The sequence below is a fragment of the Euprymna scolopes genome, chromosome 37 (genome assembly GCF_053919585.1).
Source record: "Euprymna scolopes isolate OS-2025 chromosome 37, ASM5391958v1, whole genome shotgun sequence".
Classification (NCBI taxonomy): domain Eukaryota; kingdom Metazoa; phylum Mollusca; class Cephalopoda; order Sepiida; family Sepiolidae; genus Euprymna; species Euprymna scolopes.
In genome coordinates, this window is record NC_136518.1 from 14,699,531 (window position 1) to 14,718,205 (window position 18,675).

General features: G+C 34.0%; 1 protein-coding gene across 21 annotated transcripts in view; it reads right to left on the bottom strand.

Annotated features, from left to right (window-relative positions):
- LOC145261098 (uncharacterized) overlaps positions 1–18,675 on the bottom strand; it is a 446,786-nt gene that overhangs the window by 38,691 nt on the left and 389,420 nt on the right. For 11 of the 21 annotated variants that reach the window (XM_080119306.1, XM_080119305.1, XM_080119297.1 and 8 more), the window contains one exon: positions 6,790–8,528. The exons of 1 other annotated variant lie outside the window; for it this stretch is intronic. In XM_080119306.1, the coding sequence (XP_079975432.1) occupies positions 7,120–8,528 (1,409 nt within the window). In that variant the 3' untranslated portion in view covers positions 6,790–7,119. Of the gene's footprint in view, positions 1–1,180; positions 1,910–6,783; positions 8,817–18,675 lie in introns of those variants that run through there. 9 more of the 21 variants (XR_013864412.1, XR_013864411.1, XM_080119311.1 and 6 more) reach the window with 4 other exon arrangements.

Here is an 18,675-nt window from a genome sequence, read left to right on the forward strand (position 1 = left end):
ATAAATTATTCATATAATGATGGAGTCATCACGTTTCACAAATTGCAAAAGATGATACTGCAACATCTCTTCTTCAAACACAGCCGGATATTATTACAATCAGTTCACTTCCAAAAGCAACAAAATTCACATTTTTAAGACGTTCTTCAAGTATTTTTTTTTTTTTGTTTTCTCCTGGAGTTCAATGAATATTTTGAGTTGATTCAACTGCAGAGTTACTATTCTTCAACGCAAAACATTATATGCATCAATACCATTGGTTTTATTTTTTTTAAAAAGAATTCAAGATGGTTGTCCAGAATTCACCCTAAATAAATGTCTGTTTATAAAAAAAAAAAAAAAAAATTCTGCACTCGTTTTGGTTTTCAAACCATTAAATATTGAATTTTGCATTCCATATCAACAGTGCTTTTTTTATACAGTAGACTTTTATCACGAAAAAAAAAAAAAAAAAAAAATCTGTTTAATGTATGTACTCATGATGGAATAAAAATATATTCCAAAAATCATGAATTGATCAAGTTATTTTATTTTTACAAAGAAAATCATTTGTAAACGATTTAAAGTGATTAATAAGAAACCATAGGCATTACAAGGCTGATCTCGCAATTTTGAATTATTGTTGATATCTCACTTTGTTTCTTCAAGATGATGATGTGAGACAACCCCATTTTGTTACCCATAAAATATGAGTACTTTTTAGTTAAAAATAAAACTACTTGATTAATTAAATGATTTCTGGAAATATATTTTCATTCAGTCAAAACTATGTATATTATTTTTTATTTTTTTAGGGTGAATTCTGGACAAAAACTGAACTCAACACTGGTATTTTAATTTTTCCTGCAAAACAAGGTTACACATGTCCAAAAGCAAATGATATACAAATATTAATCACTTACATTAGTTTTCCCCCATTTATTGTTGATGATTTTCAGGTGATTTTTCATACAAATTCCAGGATTTCCCAAATATTTTTAAGAATAAAAATGCAACATCAATAAATATGACACAAAAAACAATGAAAACTCAAAATAAATGTTAATGCCAAAGTCATTAATTAAATAACAGAGGCCCTTGCTGTATTGTGAAAGATCCGCATGTGTTGCCTTATCGGAAAGCTGGCACAAAAAGTATCAAACATTAACTGATCATAGAAAAGACTATAAACCATTGCACCGACATCGAGAAATTATGAATTCACTCAAATGGGAATGGTCACATAGGAATTCTTTTTATTTACAATTAAATCATAATTTCAAATTTTTCCAGGAGAGTTTAATGTTTTTCTGTCAATTCGAGGATTTTCCAGATGGTTAGCAATCTGACAAATCCGTATACGTCTGGGAGGTTGGAACAAAAGGACTAGTTGAAGATTCTCCTGTTGACACGCGATACATGCGATCAATCTGATGGCTACTTGATCTCCTGCCTTGCTGTTATTAACACCACCATCAGATTGTCTAGCCGTTGAAGTGGTGGTGAGGCTGACAGCACAACTGGAAGCAGTAGAAGCTGAATTAATAGGACTTAAAGACTAGAGAATTGATAGTTGACGTCGAAGTAGTGTTGCTAACAAACATTATTTCAGAATTTGACAGCTTCTGTAGACCGTCTTTCCCCTTCTGCCATGGTGACATACTCAGAATGTGTTGCGGAACTGATGGAGTAGTCTGGGGTGGAGAGAGCTTAGTTGGTGTTATAGTGGTGTTGTTGGTAGTGATGATTGTATTGGTATTGACGTTGCAGCTGCGGCTGTATATATGCTTGTTGGGCTGATGATTGGTGATGTTGCCAGGGATGCTGCTGCTGGCGATGTAGCTGCTACTATTGAAGCTGGAGTTGGGGGGTCCAGAAGCATCACCCTTGCTGTAGTCGTCTGACTGCTCACCGCTGGCTGCTGCAGATTCTACAACTCACCAAAAGGGATGTCATCACAGTGAGTTTTTGCATGAGTATTACATTTTATTTTAAACAAATCATATTCAGCAAAAATAATAAATGAATGGATTTTCATAAAAATAATCCTTTTCTTAGAATGCATAACCGATTCTTATCCAGAACTTTCATATATTACAAACACAATTTAAAAAAAAAACAAAAAAAAACAAACTTTATTATGATGTAGATGTAATGAAACAAAAATATACTCCAAAAATCAAACTGACCAAGTAGTTTCATTTTTATAAAGAAAATAATTTTGAAGCGATTGATGGAAACTTGTAGACATTACAAAAATCTTGCAAGTTTGAATTGTTTTTAGTTATTTCCCTTGTTTGTTTTTAAAAGAGTCGCTACTCTCCTTCTCATAAAATTTAACTTACTTATTTCAAAATAAAACTACTTGATCCAGTTATGTGATTTTTTAGAATATGATATTTTTATTCTGTTATGAGTATGTACATCATACAGATTTTTGTTTTTTAATATAGGGTGAATTCTGGACAAGAACCTATAAACCATATCTACCTTCGTTATATTATGCTCAACCATCTGGAGAACAGTTGAAGTGTAATACAGTGATTTTGCATCTCAATAAAATCTGAAGAATCGATTAGCAAGATCTAAATTGAAAAATAGCTCAAGAAGTTAAAACTGGACAAAACTCTCAAAATGAAGAGGTCGACTATCAAAGTTCAACCAGGTAGGTTTTTCTGCTGTAGAAAAGGATGAAAGGTTGATAATGAGAATATTGGCCAAAGATTTCAATGTGAACTAATCTATTCTCATTTTTTTTTTTTTTTTCAAAAAGCTTGCAATAATATGAATCCAGGTTCAAAATTTTATCTATTTGCTTAAAAAAAAAAAAAAAAAAAAAAAAAATGCACCAACTAAATTACATATGCAAAACACGATTTCTTTTGTTTTGTTTAGTTTTGTGTTTTGCAATTACATTTTCTAGAGTGGGATAGAATGACCATCAAAATATCCACAATCCTTTTTTCAATCTAACCACAAAAAAAAAAAAAAAAAAAAAAAATCATCATACATCATAATAAAAAAAAAAAATAAATAAATAAAATAAAAAAATAAAAATTGGTAATTGTATTGGAATCTGGAAAATAAAAAACATCTGTAATCGTATCAAATAGAACAATTCCAGTATTTATTTTCTATCGCAAACATTTATACAAAAAACATCTAAAAAGGAAAGTTTGTTGCCTAAATGTCTAGTCAGTGCATAACAAAAAACAGCATAAGACCGCTTTTTTTTTTCTTTTAATGGATGCCAAATCCAATTCTGTTGTATAGTGGATCACGTCATGATACTGCTAGTCGGCTCCATAGATAATTCATGATGTTGATTGGCAACTACTTCATCACTGTCCACCGGGTAAGTTAATCAGCCCATCTAGTCATTAGCTCATTGGTAACATCTGCTCAGTGATGACTGTCCTATGTGGTGCTTGATTGTGTTCATCATGACAGCAAGTGTGTCGGTTGGCTGTGATAATCAACCAATTCGTACTGCAGAGTTGATAACACTAATGTTGATTAGTTTGACTGAGATCAGGGTTGATAGACTTGTTGCTGGCAGCCCTACAAACCAACTTGCAACTGTTCATGGCCGAGATAAATGTAGCTGTTGACCTGGCTCAGGCTATATGTTATGGCTTTGATTCTTATTAATTTTCTTGCTTTAGGCAAGAAATGGCTGATGTAGCTGCCATAGCCATTTTTGACTAGTACTTTCAGATCCATCTGGATTTATCGTCAGCGACAATTAACAGAACTGATTTTAGGATATTTATAGAACTGTATTTTTGTTTCATTTTTATCCATAAATCACAGGTTATTAAATATATCAATTATTCATATCAATTTTTAAAAGGCATTTAAAAATGCTATTGTTGTTATTGAAACTTATTTCTTTAATATTTGGTTTCTCAGCTTTAATTAGTAATGCTGCTAGGGCATAAGAAAATTAGAAATAGGTTTAAAACTAAAATATGTAGACAAATAATTTAGAGTTTTCTCCCTTGCATGCAAATGCTTGCATTATATCGTCTCTTTTGACGAGATGCATTTTTATGTTTGTATACATTAAAATTATCCATAGACATGTTTTTCTTGCTAACAAGCAGTCATTAGCATGACTTGACTTTGGCAAAGACTGCCCCAACAACTGGGCTTCATATCCTAGTGGTAAAACACCAGATGACAGACAATGTAATTGTGGGTTCGATCCTTGCCAAAGTCATGCTGATGACTGATTGCAAGAAACAAGTGTTCATGCATGACTTTTATGTATATAAAAAAAATATAAAAACACACACACACACACAAGTCAATTTTCTGTAAAATGATTGTGAAACCAGAGCTAACCAAAGTACCTACAAGATGTTTGGATTGTCTGATAATTGCTAATGGTGTGAAACCACTGGTTATGACAAATTAAAAAAAAAAACAAAAAAAAAACCCCAAATAACTTAATTATATATTACACATTTTTTTTTTTTTTTTTTTTTTTTTTAATGTGAGATGATATAATCATTTCCACAACCAAACAACACTGCAGTTCACACAAACCATAAAAACTGCAGAACTAAAGTTATAAACTCTAGTTTCATCCTCACTTGAACTCATCAATAGAATATATTCAAACTCAGGATTCAAAACCCAAGTTACTTGCATGCAAGGTGAGTACACTGCTACCTGAGTCAAGATGCCATCTATAATATAAATCTCACCCGTTTGTATTTCTGCCTAAAACTTTCGACAGAGGCGACAAATTTTTTACAAGATCAGTATCGTTTTGAAGCTCGATCGTTCGGATGACAAATCCTAAAAACAGTAATTCCTTCATCCTCGACTTCTACAGAGTGGGGTTGCTTTTTTCGCTGATATCTTCGAAAATCATCCCCTATTTTTGATTCAATTTAAACCTTTATCACTTCTGGTTTGGTGATGGACGCAACAGCAAAGAAGTTGTGTTTTTTTTTTTCTCCTTTGCTGTAGGAGTTCGAGCCTGCCTTCCTACTACCACTTTTCTATTTGCCCAACACAAGGCTAGTAAGCAAGATAATCCATTGATCAACACAGATCAAGCAAAATCTGCAACTATATATGATTGTGGAATATACTTACTTCTCAACAGAAGGTGTAGTCATCCAACTGTGGCATTGATTGATTGAGGAAATAATTATACACACTCACACACACATTCTTGCTCCTCACCAGTAAACTACAAATGAGGAGTTTTCTGATTAAACATTGTATGCTATAAAAATTATTTTTGTGTATCCCCCCCCCCCCCAACTTTTTTATATTGATAAAACAAGCAACAAATAGAATAAAAGGAAAATTGTTTTGTTTGTTTTTTATACACTGATCTTTGTACAATTTTCATTTCAACATTTCAGTCTGTACAGAATGTTTTAAGCTGGTAAAAGGTGGAGTTCATGACGGCAGGAGAAAAAGAAAAAGAAAATTAAAAAAAAAACAAAAAAACAATGCATAATTAGAAACTGAAAAATGGTATCTCCCTGGCAGTCAATGCAAAGAGTGTATCTTCCAAAAATGAAGTGAGAAGCATTTAAGGGTTGTATGTCTTTATGAATTTTTAAACATTTTTTTTTTTTTTACCTTTTCTGCATGTAAATGATGTATGTTGGAAACTTTCTACAAGTCCATTTGATTGGGGATGGAGGTTGTTGCAGAGTTAGGATGAGCAAGAACAAACCAATCAAAAAAATAGTCAGCAACAACAAATATTAAATAAAGCTAGGGACGTATATATATATATATGTGTGTATGTAAGTGTGTATGTATGAGAGAGTTATGTACACAAAAAATGTAAAAATAATACAAAAGAAAATAAAATGAGTGGTTTGGTAGAGGGAGAGGAAAAAAAAAAGAAATGAAAATGTACATCTTGTAAACAATAATTTTACATTTATTAGACAAGAAAATATTTCTAATTAAAATAACTCAGAAATGATGTTTGCTTTTTAAATTTTGGGATAAACTTTTTTTTTTTTTTTTTTTTTTTTTTTTTTACAAAGGATCTTTTTTCTTAAAAAGGATTTTTTTTTTTTTGATGAAAGGAACAGTGTTCTGATGACAAAATGATAAGGTTGTTTGTTTATTCTTTTTTAACAATCCTTTTTTTTTTTTTTTTTTTTCCAAATTTTATTAAAAATTTTTTTTTTTAAAAGATTTATTTCCTGTTAACAGTCTGCTAATTTCATTGACCAAATACGAAAACACGTGACGGCCAGAATGCACGTCAACATGAACAGTAATTAATAATCGTTGTTTTTAGATTTTGTACAATTATAGCAACAACGGAATAGCCATCGTCACCTGAGAATTTGGGTGTCATATCTTAGAGGACAAGAAGGATAAATTTTCTGATCCCAAACACTGTGTGTGTGTGTGTGCGTGCGTGCGTGTGTATAAATGCCTTTATACAGATCTGTAAATGTAAGATGAAAGAATGGATAAGAAAACTGTCAATAAGTCTGTTGTTTCAAGTGTTGGGATCTCTCGTTCGCTTGCTTAGTGTTGCCACCTGGTGGCTACTGACGTAGACAAAACTGAAACTCGCAAAATTAAGAAGGCAGACATTCATCCGTTTCTTGTTGTCGTAGTAACAATAGACCAAACCAAACTACGAAAATTACTTTTTCTCCCAAATGCAACACCCAAATACTTAGAATCCAGTTCATTAGAGCTCTACATAAAAAAAAAAAAAAAAAAAAAGGGGGGAAAAACATCCCAACCCTTCTTATAAAAGTTAGACCTCTCCCTCACTTCCAACAATGGTACTATAATTAAATATTTTTTTTTTTTTTTTTGTTTAGGTGGGACTTTGAGAACGTTGTTGCGATTTTAAAGAACTTGAAATTATAGTTGGAGCAGCAACAATATCTTCAGAAAAATTACTTTTGAAAGCTTTGCCTGTTGTCGAAATGTCCCCTTGAACTTGAAGAATATGTACATTATCAGTGGCATTCGACATACAGCTGGGATTTCGAGACAGATTCGTGTTGGCTTTCCCATGATGGGAGGAGCTATTCTCCTTCACACTCTTTTCTTTACCCGAAGAACAGAAGGAGCAATGTTTAGATGGCTATCCACAGGGGTTGTTGCTCGTCTTGGCTGGTCAAACCTTCCTTAAGAACTTTGACTGACCACCGGACGATTATTGGTGGACGAGGGTGAAAAAGAAGTATCTGCTGTGGAGCTCACCATCTTTGAGTCAGAAGAGGGGTTTAATTGCGAGTTGTCGACTTGGCTGCATTTTAAACTTGGAGCAGAGTAAGACAAATATCGCATTGCTGAAGTTCTGCCTACCAGCTCCTCGTTGTCGGGGCTATCCGGAAAGTCATACTCTGAATGGGATTGTTTTGGTCGTTCGGAAATAGAAGCTACAGCTTCATCTTTTGAAGCTGATAATGTTGAAACAGAGGAGGAGGAGGTGCCAATAGTCTTCCTGGCATCCTTTGACGTGTTTTGCAACAGCTGTGATTGCTTCTTGGTTGTCTTTTCTGCCTCAAGCCTCAGCATCCGTTGGCAAGATAACAACCGTTTTTTGACGTGGTGTGCTATCACTCGACTCCCAGAGGAGGCATCTGACAAATCAGTATGCGTCTGGGAGGTTGGGATAAAAGGACTAGTTGAAGATTCATTTGTTGACACATGATATATGCAATCAGTCTCATGGTTACTTGTTATCACGCCTTGTTGTTGTAAAGTGTGATTAACACCACCATCAGATTGGTTAGCAGTCGAAGTGGTGGTGAGGCTGATGGCACAACAACTGGAAGCAGTTGAAGCTGAATTAATAGAACTTAAAGACTTTTTCAGGACTAGAGAATTGGTAGTCGCCGTCGAAGTAGTGTTGCTAACAAACATTACTTCAGAATTTGACAGCTTCTGTAGACCGTCTTTCCCCTTCTGCCATAGTGACATACTCAGAATGTGTTGCGGAACTGATGGAGTAGTCTGGGGTGGAGAGAGGTTGGTTGGAGTTGCCTGTTGGTGTTGTGGTGGTGTTGTTGGTAGTGATGATCGTGTTGGGTGCTGTTGCGACTGCTGCTGCTGCATATATGCTTGTTGGGCTGATGATTGGTGGTGTTGGTGTTGCCGGGGATGCTGCTGCTGGCGATGTAGCTGCCACTGTTGAGGCTGTGGTCGGGAGTCCAGAAGCGTCGCCCTTGCTGTTGTCGTCAGACTGTCCAATGCCGGCTGCTGCTGCTGATGTGGATTCTGCAACTCACCAAAAGGATTGGTTCTTATAGGCTCGTCAATGTTAGCGTTGTTTTGTGGGGGGGTAGCAGCAGTTGCTGCTGCCAACTCCAAGGGTAAGGACAAGGAAGTGGAGGAAGAGGATAAGGAGGAAGTGGAGGTAGAGTAGGACACTGCAGAGTCAGAGAACAGAGGGCAGCAGATTCCACTATTGCTCCCCCCACTACTGGGGCTTTCAGAGCGGGATGGTGGCAGTGGTTGTAGTAGTGGTCGTAGTGGTGATGGTTGTGATGGTGCCAGGGCCGGGGCCAGACCACTACTGTCCGCTTGGTAGCCTGCAGGAAGGTTAACATAGCAAGTCATTGAGTTGAGATGCTATATATATTAACGAGATGGATGGCGTGTGGCACAGTAACAAGGGTTCTAGTCTTCATTAATCCCCTCCTTTCTTTTTCAGCTGCTCGTACATGGGCGGGCAGGGGGTAAAGGAGAATAGTTAGTACAGCTTGTTTACAGGCAATGGCGGGTGGGAGTGAGGAGCCTGACACGACTAAGTGGGACCCAAATCATCAATAGCTGGTCAGACAGGGCGGGCAGCGCATTAACTTAGACATTTTAATCATCTGCAAAGAGGGAACATAAGATACGCGCTCAATGGTAAGGATTAATTAAAGGCAATTCATTTTTTTTTTTTAAATATATAAAAAAACATATATATATTTACATATATATAAGCCTTGGTTATTAATACCATTCAGAAAAGTGTTAATTGGGGGTCAGCTGGGGGAATTAAGGGTTCCACAAGAACTAAAGGCAGTGAGAGGTTGAGCACTGGCACAAACAGATCTTAAATAGATGCCCCCCCCCCCCACCCCATTCAAAGAGAATTATTTTTTTTTACTTTGTTAGGATGATAGAACTATCAATCAAGGGGAGCTAACTTCTTTTTGGTTTTAGGCGATGTTACCTCCTCTCTTTTACATCTTGTTCCTATTTACAATGCCTCCCCACAGGACAGAATTAGACACCAGGGCCTTTTTTCAACGTGGAGAAAAAGAACAAAAATAAACATTGTCTCAGTCTTGAAGGATTTCTCCTCCACTGAGAGAGAACAAGAAACTGAAGTGCAGCATCTAAAGAACAAATACTACACTTTGATCTTGGCCAGTCTTATGTTTGTTCATGTATGGTGACATGAGAACGGGATGAGACAAATGCTGGCAGGTGCCAACGAATGGAGGACTTTTAATCTGGATAAATGAAGACGGAGATATATTACTTCCATTCATGATAGTTTGGACACAAACTCAAGTAATATTGGACTAAAACTATGTAATTTATATCATTTTTGTGTTGCCTCCTTGTAAATAAAATGTTGCAATCATTTATGTGCTACACGCATATTCGTCTTTGAACATTTCCAATCTAGCAGACGCTACCATATGGTTATATCACCTTTATTGCAACTGAAGCATACTTATCTGCAAAATGCATTCTCAGACTTTATCTGATTATAGGAATCTATCCTATTTCCATTCTATGAACGTCCTGTGTAAATGCAGATCTAATATTTTTGGACCATCTTCAGACAGAAGAGATACTACCCTATGATCCTAGCCTAAAAAGTTACTTTCTTTGCATGTCATCTTCAGTCATCAGCTGATCTCATCTCATAAAGAGGGATGGAGGATGACAACATACGAACATGAAATCACAGAAAGTTTAAATGAGACAAGTCATCGGATGACTAGTCTCATCTACACTTTCTGTAAATAAAAAATATAAATACGCTCTTATTTTCAAAATTTCTTCTTATAATAGAGCACTGCTGGAATCCTTTTTTTCCAAAAAAAATAAAATAAAAAAATAACTAAGGTATTGTTATTTCATATATCTATTAATGCATAAAATTTTTTTATCTATTTTCAGTATTTACTTCAACAGGGCTTAATATGCGAATAAGTTTTGAAAACATACACGGCAATTAAGCTACACAAAATTTCCCGCATGTTATCTTTGTGAGGATTTATCAGGCTATTGAGTGTGGGCATAACAAACAAGCTGATTGGCTAATTAGCAAACTCAACACCATGTGATTACATGAAAACAAATAACATCAATTGCATGCAATAACCTAACGAATCCTCACGAGGATGAAACATGAAAAATTCCGTATAGCTAATTCCTACACATGCATTTTATAAAACTTACTATAAGGCATTATATAGATTATGCTCATAATTTGTATATAAATATTCTTTGTTTATAAGGATTAATTAACAGTTAAATGACAAATATAAAAATAGCTTAACTCTTTAAAGCAAGGACGATAACTTTTACATTGTTCAAATGCAGAAACAAAACCATTTCCTATTTTATTGCACTAAAGTATTTATTCCTCATTTTTATTCAGTTGTTAAAGCAGTGCACTCTTCCCACTGCCATTCTGTGGAATTGGTAAGTGACAAAAGAAGTTTAGTGGGGTGCAAGGGCAGAAAGGCAAAGGGAGAAAGTTGTTTAGTCAACATTTGGTTCAGGGCAAGCAGGATTGGGTTATTACAAATCTAGGAATGCTTTGGCATTTTATATGCTTCCTGTCACTTTGGGAGGGAAGAAGGAGGGAAATAATTCATCATATGAATGGCTAACAACTCTGAATTCAAAAATCAAAAAATATTAATCAGAATGAAAAAAAAAAAAAAAAAAAAAAAAAAAAAAAAAAAAGAGACAGGCCAGTTGTTGGCATAAATGGAGGTTAGAAATGATTTGAAATATTTTTAGAAAAATATATTTAACATTAATTATTAAAATTAACAGAAATAATGGTTTAAAAAAACATAGCAGAAAAGGTCAGAACCTCTATAAAAAAAAACGAAAAATATTTTGTTAAAAGATTTGTTTTCTAAAATCCAAAATGGTGGAGTAAAAATTTAGATTTTTGTCTAGAATTCACCGTATATTTATATTAAAAAAAGTCAGTATGAGATACACACCTATGAAGAAACGAAAATGTCATTTTGAAATATCACGTAAATTGATCAAGTAGTTTTATTTTTTTCAAGAAAAAATCATTTTTAAGCGATTAATGGGAATTTGTAGGCATTACAATATAAATCTTACAAGTTTGAATTAGATGAGTTATCGCCATTTGTTATTTTTTTGTAGATTTTTTTCTGATGAGCAGGCAAAACAGCCATTGTGGTTACTCATAAAATTTGATTTTCTTAATAAAACGAAATGATTTTAGGAATATGATATTTTCATTTTGTCATGGTACATACATCATAAAATATCTTTATTTTTGTTTTTTAATATAAGGGAATTCCGGACAAGACTCAAATTTTGATATTATCTTTAACATGTGCAACGATACATACACATAAAAAAGGGGTCGTTTTAATTTACATAAAGAAAATATGTTTGTATGTTTCTCAGTTATGGAGTTAAAACATGGCTTATTGATAAAACGCGATAAAGCACATAAGTGATGTAAGTGGGGGATGTCGACAGTGACCATGATGGGAAGAGCATACAGTGTACTCTGAACAGTTCTGTCAGTCATGAAAATTCAATCTTCATATTGAAAATAGAACATTCAATGCTTAGTATTTGTGACTTCAGCTTCATCTAATATATCAGGACCACTTTCATTCCTGAGTAATACCGGGAATATCTCCTATTATTATTATTATTAAATATCTACATCCAATACATAGGGTTATCGTGTTGGATTTTTAACATTAGACGTAAAGAGCAACTGAACTAAATTGATATCTAATAAGCCATTTTTTCTTTTTTTATCCTTCTAGCATAAAAAAAATAAAAAAAAAATGATTTGCTTCAATTCTTTCTGAATATACTTATTCTCCCTTCTGCTCTGTTTCTTTCCTTAGTTCATAAATGGCACTTTGAAGAGGACCAAATACAATATTTGAAGGCTAAACTGCTCCAAAAGTGGTCAAATTTGTGAATTTTGGTATTAAAAATGCCAATCTGCCAACCCTGGACAAATATATGAAAGTAAGCTCCTATTGATGTAGTCTCAGTTTCAAATATCATAATATATGATCGTTGTTGTAATGGGGTGAGAAATGTGTTCAGTAATTTCAACATGCAACTGTCCTTCACCAACGAAAGAAATCAGTGAAACGTTACATATAAAAAACAATTAACATTGTCTGGTAAGAAGTGCTGGACTCAAGGAGTAAATTAAAGATTGTCTCTTACGATACAATTTTATTATTTGTATTTAACTATGTAGCACAATATTACTTTCTGAGTATTAATTTTTCTCATTTAAGTCAGTTCCATACTTAAAATACAATAATTGAATTCATAATTTCATAGAAATGTTAAACTCATATTGATTTTTCTATATAAAAAAAATTTCTTTGTGCTAGCCAGAAAAACATTAGCTTTATCAAAACATTTGTTGATTAAATATATTTCTCATTCTGTGGAATTTCCACAAGTCACAAGTTTTAAATAATGATTTTAAAAGACTCAAAATGTAAAATAATTCCTAATTTAATTTAAAAGCTAAGAATATGAAGTATCTTCCTTAAATGTTGATGCCCCCCCCCCGTTTGTGACGGACATCATTATTTTAATTTCAAAATAAAATGGCATTCTTTTATATGAAACTCTATGCGATGCATTTTTTTAAAATTTATTTTTTTTAAGTTTTCAAAATATGTTCGATCACTTTGATTAGAGGTTTTGCCTGTTTGGTAATTTATTAAGTTTGAAAATGAATTTCTTCCACCGCTAAATGTTCCAAGTGAATAGACATATCTTTAAAATATCTGAAATCATTATTGATGTTAGGACGATTAAGCGGAATTGGGGGGAAAAAAAAAAAAAAAAAATCACTACTTTTGGTGTATTGAAATTTAAAAAAAAATTAATGTCTATTTTCCAATGCCAAAGCAAATTTTTAATAAATTTTCTTTTAATTTATTGCTGGTACTAATGATTAAATGATAAATATTTACTAATTTTAAACTGTCAGCAAAACTAAACTCTTTAGATCATTTCAAGTGTACTTTTACGTTTGTGAAAATATATGTTCATATTACATGCGTTTTTATGGTAATCAGAAAATTAAAACAGCTATTGTTGGATTCATTATTGAGATGAGTATTATTTACTTATTGCTCATCTTTCTTACGAGTTGTTTTCACGTTTCAGCCAACTATTCCTCTGAAATGGATATGTTAAACTCATATTATTGATTTTTCTAGAAAAAAAAAAAAAAAAAAAAAAAAAAAAAGGGCGTCCATGGCACAGTGGATAGAGATGTTGAATATGCACAGTTCCAGGTGAGAATTGTCTGAAGATATTAGTTTCAATCCTACCCAAAGACGGCCAGAGGCTTACTTGCCCCAAAACGTGGTGAGATGACAACAACTATGGATGGCAGTAATTGCTGAGGATGCAATTAGGAGATTTTAAGTTCCTATCCCGTCGCGATTACCACCTGACCAAGGCCAGAGGAATAGTTGGCTAAAACGTTGTGAAACAACAACAAGGATGAGGATAATAGTCTGCAATAAATAAATTAATAACTATTTGGAGATTTTAAAAGAATTCAATTGTACCGAAATCAGTAAAAATATTGGAATCGTCTTATCACTAATTATCTAGATTAAGAAACAAATGAGCAATAAATCTCAATAAATAAAAAAAATGGGAGAGCGAAAGAAATATAGAAAAAAATAAATCCATGTGAATATTTTAATTAACTATTACCAATTAATATTGAGCAGCTCAATCATGCCGACACACAGGCTCTTGCCATATCACCAAAGTTAAGCAACATTAAACCTGGTAAATACTTAGAAGAGTGACCATTTTGAAGATACCAGATGCTTTAAAAGAACACTTCACCCAGATGTATAAACATATGCCAGGCTTACTGATCATATAAGCAGTAGTGGCAGACTAGTGTCCTGTCGAAGGATCAAGTGAATCATTCTGTGCCACTAAAATGCTATAAAAGTGCAGCTACATTGAACTCTTGAGCTTCAAATAAAAAGCTTTACTTATGAAGTAGATTGCTTCTAAAATCTTATGTTGAAGGCTGTTAGAAAATGAATTAGTATCTAGCGATTATTTTGGGATTGTATGTAGTCGCATTGCTTTGGCTGTAGGGTTGTGAGAATACCAGAATTTTAACTTTGATACAATATGACTTTACAAGATAATTGTTACAAGTTTAGATATCATCGGAAAAAATTGGCTGGCAATTTTATTGATGAATATTCCCTTATGTTGTAGGTAATAATGTAAACTAGAAAGAGGGTGGGGTGCAAAGTGAGAGAGAGAGAGAGAGGGGGGTGCAAAGTGTGTGAGAGAGAGAGGGGGGTGCAAAGTGTGTGAGAGAGAGAGGGGGGTGCAAAGTGAGAGAGAGAGAGAGGGGGTGAAAAGTGAGAGAGAGAGAGGGGGTGAAAAGTGAGAGAGAGAGAGGGGGTGAAAAGTGAGAGAGAGAGAGGGGGTGAAAAGTGAGAGAGAGAGAGGGGGTGAAAAGTGAGAGAGAGAGAGAGGGGGTGAAAAGTGAGAGAGAGAGAGAGAGTAGGGGTGCAAAGTGAGAGAGGGGGGCGCAAAGTGTGAGAGAAAGAGAGGGCGCAAAGTAAGACTGACAGATTATAAAGCAATATATAGAGAGGAGGTACAATGTAAGAGAGGGAGGGTTCAGAGGTAGTGAGGTAAGAAAAAGACAGAGAAGGCGAGATGGGGAGGACAGAGATGGAGAGATGGGGAGGACAGAGATGGCGAGATGGGGAGGACAGAGATGGCGAGATGGGGAGGACAGAGATGGCGAGATGGGGAGGACAGAGATGGCGAGATGGGGAGGACAGAGATGGCGAGATGGGGAGGACAGAGATGGCGAGATGGGGAGGACAGAGATGGCGAGATGGGGAGGACAGAGATGGCGAGATGGGGAGGACAGAGATGGCGAGATGGGGAGGACAGAGATGGCGAGATGGGGAGGACAGAGATGGCGAGATGGGGAGGACAGAGATGGCGAGATGGGGAGGACAGAGAAGGCGAGATGGGGAGGACAGAGATGGCGAGATGGGGAGGACAGAGATGGCGAGATGGGGAGGACAGAGAAGGCGAGATGGGGAGGACAGAGAAGGCGAGATGGGGAGGACAGAGAAGGCGAGATGAGGAGGACAGAGAAGGCGAGATGAGGAGGACAGAGAAGGCGAGATGAGGAGGACAGAGAAGGCGAGGGCAAGATAAAAGAAAGGGTGGAAATAGAGGATGAGGGGAGTTAATCGAAAGTGAAATGAATAGTGTTACAACAAAGTAAAAAATCTGGTCAGAAGGAGGGAGACCAAAGTATCATATAGTTAATTTTAAGATAAAATTAAAAATGACAGAAAGAACACTTAAATATTAAGTCATGCAGAATCGATTTAAATTTTTTTTTTTTTTTTTTTTAATATTTTGTTGAATAATTGTATCATTTTAAAAGATGGAGCATTGGTATTTTTGACAACCCTATTTTGCAGTGTGACAAGTCTGGGTAAGACCGATTAGTTTGAAATTATTAACTTGCAAAGGGATTATAAGATACGACAAAGCTTGAAAAAAAAAAAAAAAAATGTCGGAGAAGTTAATTTTTAAAACGAGAAAGGGATTAGTAAAAGGAACAAAGGGTTAGGATGAAGCAGCCAACAAAGTTGAGGAGGGTTTTCAGACGGTGGCGTTTGATTTGAGCCAGAGCAATTTGAGACCAGTTATCATACAGAACCACCGCTGGTAATTTTAACTGGCCTCTTATTAATTACTAAGCAAGGCAACCTTGTGTTGCCTCAATGATGATGGATCCCCATGTACTTTTGTCCTGAATATTTACATTTTTATTTTTTAAATTCTACAATTTTCAATTTTAATTGGTTATGGGGAAAAAATATTTGTAGTTATTTCCCTTTTCATCTTTATTGAACGGAAAATGAAAAGCTTTTTTTTTGTTTGACTCCATGATCACTAATTAAATCCCTGGTGACCCCGAATGAACGAATATTATGGTAATTGTCCTATACCATAATTTGCTTGAGGTCATACTAAATCAGAATAAGTTATCTTTATACCACCAATGGAATCATTAATACAATTCATAATCCTTTCTGCAATTCAACCATATTTCATACAAATAAACTTTATATCTTTATGTCTTGAATGTCAGACAATCTTTGTTTTATTACTGTTCAATGATATAGGGACATTTTGGCGATCGTCTCATCAGTATGAAGTGTGATCAGCAAATCTAACACCCCTTGGTCCCATTTCTATGTGGATAAGTTTAATTGAAGTATATTTGTATTAAATCAATTGGATTGTAAGAAGGATGTGAATTTTATTAATAAATCCATGGCTGGCATTTCTAACAAGACAAGTTCGTGTCTGATCAACTCACGCTGAAGAATCTTGCAGAAAGTGTGCAATGTTTAGAAACCCAAACCACTTAATTCAATCACAGTAACATCCTTGAGATGACATCTTGTTGAGGGGGAGGGGGTGGGGGGAAGTGGTGTGGAACTATGTTACGAAGCAACTAATGGAGTAGAAATGAATATCTACAGGTTTTGTATAGACAGAACACCAATATTCATTCGATGTAATCCACATCGTAGTTGTTGCGTGCAATATTTAAATGATATATTTAAATGAGTAAAAAAACATTTTAGCGGCTTTTGGAAAGGAAATCCATGACCAAATGAGCCTGTGGTTTCAACAATAAGAGTTAATGAAAATAATTTTTGTGCCAATCATGGAGCAATTAGAAGTAAGCTAGAGTAGAATTTTTGGTTCTTGTCCAGAATTCCCCCTATACTAAAAAACAAAAGAAAAAATCTGTATGATGCATGTCCCCATGATGAAATGAGAGTATCATAATCCAAAAATCACATAAATTGATCAAAAAGTTATATTTTTGGATAAGAAAAGCAAATTTTATGAATAACCAAGGAGTGAATATCTCGTCAGCTATTTTGGAAAAAAAAATTCATACATACTAGATTTATGTTGCAATACTTACGACTTTCCATCAATCACTTAAAAATGATTTTCTTTAGGAAAATTAAATTATTTCATCAATTGACATGATTTTTGGAATATGATCTTTTTGTCATGGATCATATATCAAAGATTTTGCAGTTTTTTATTTTTTATTTTTTTTTAATATGTACAAATTCTGGACAACAATCAGACTTTTTTTTTCTTTATCCCAGTACCTTTAGTATATATATATATATATATATATATATTAATAAAAAGCTTAAGGAATGAATTATCTATTCTTGGAATTTTAATGATATCAAATCATATTTGATATCCAAATAAACATAAAAAAGCATATGTGATCTGACCTGACTGCAGAGGAAAGTTTTTGTTTTTTGAGGAATGTCAAAATGGACAAGTAGAATCAAAATTTAAAAATAAAAAATTTCAATAAAGTAAACAAATTTTTAGCAAATTAAAAAATAAACTTAAAAAATAAAAATAGCATCAATTTGAATTCAAACAATAACAAATGAATAGTGATTAAAAACATACATATATATAAATATAGAGAACATATACAATTAGATCAATACTTCTTTTTATCAATAAAAAAATATTTTGATGTTAGCCATTCTTTTTATAGTAAAGAAAAAGATTTAGCGAAAACTTAGAATCAGACATTTTTTATTTGTATATTGAGGTTCACAATGCAAGCAATGGAAATATGCCAGTTAGCAGAAGGAAGAGAGAGAAAAAAGAAAAAAAAAACAATCTTTTATCTTTTTTGTTTTTAAAAGCAAATTTTACTTAATTTAAATTTCAATTTACTAAATTAGTTAAGATTTACTAACAGGAAAAAAAATACTTTGTTTTTTGTCTTCCTTCAACACTGTCATATTTCCACTTCTTGTATTGCGATAGTCTTCTACAGCCCTCTCTCACTAATATATATATATATATATATATATATATATATATACATTTATTAGATACAGTGCATTATTTATTTTGTAGGGGGGGAAAAATTTTTTTTTAAAGCAAAAGATTAAAATGAATAAAACTATGGGACATTAGAAGAGCCCTTTGATCCCCCCCCCCCCAGCAATAGTCATTTTAATGTGACTATAATATATTTCAGAGAATCACCCTCTATTACTAAATGGCCACATAGCAATAAAAATCATGAATAAAATGGATTACACAACTGCATAAGGTTAAACAAGAAGTTTAATTGGCTCAGACTTTAAAAAGAGCCGAGAAATAAAATGGTTCTTGTCCAGAATTCTGTCCCGATATTAATCTAATATATAAAAGGTAAAATGTGTGCATGTGTGTGTGTATGTTTGTATATCTTGCAAAAACTTGACAGAGACAACGGATTCTCACAAGATCAGTATCGTTTTAAAGCTTGACCAGCTTAAAGGATGACATATCGAAAAATTGGCCCAAAGCATTAATTCCTTCACT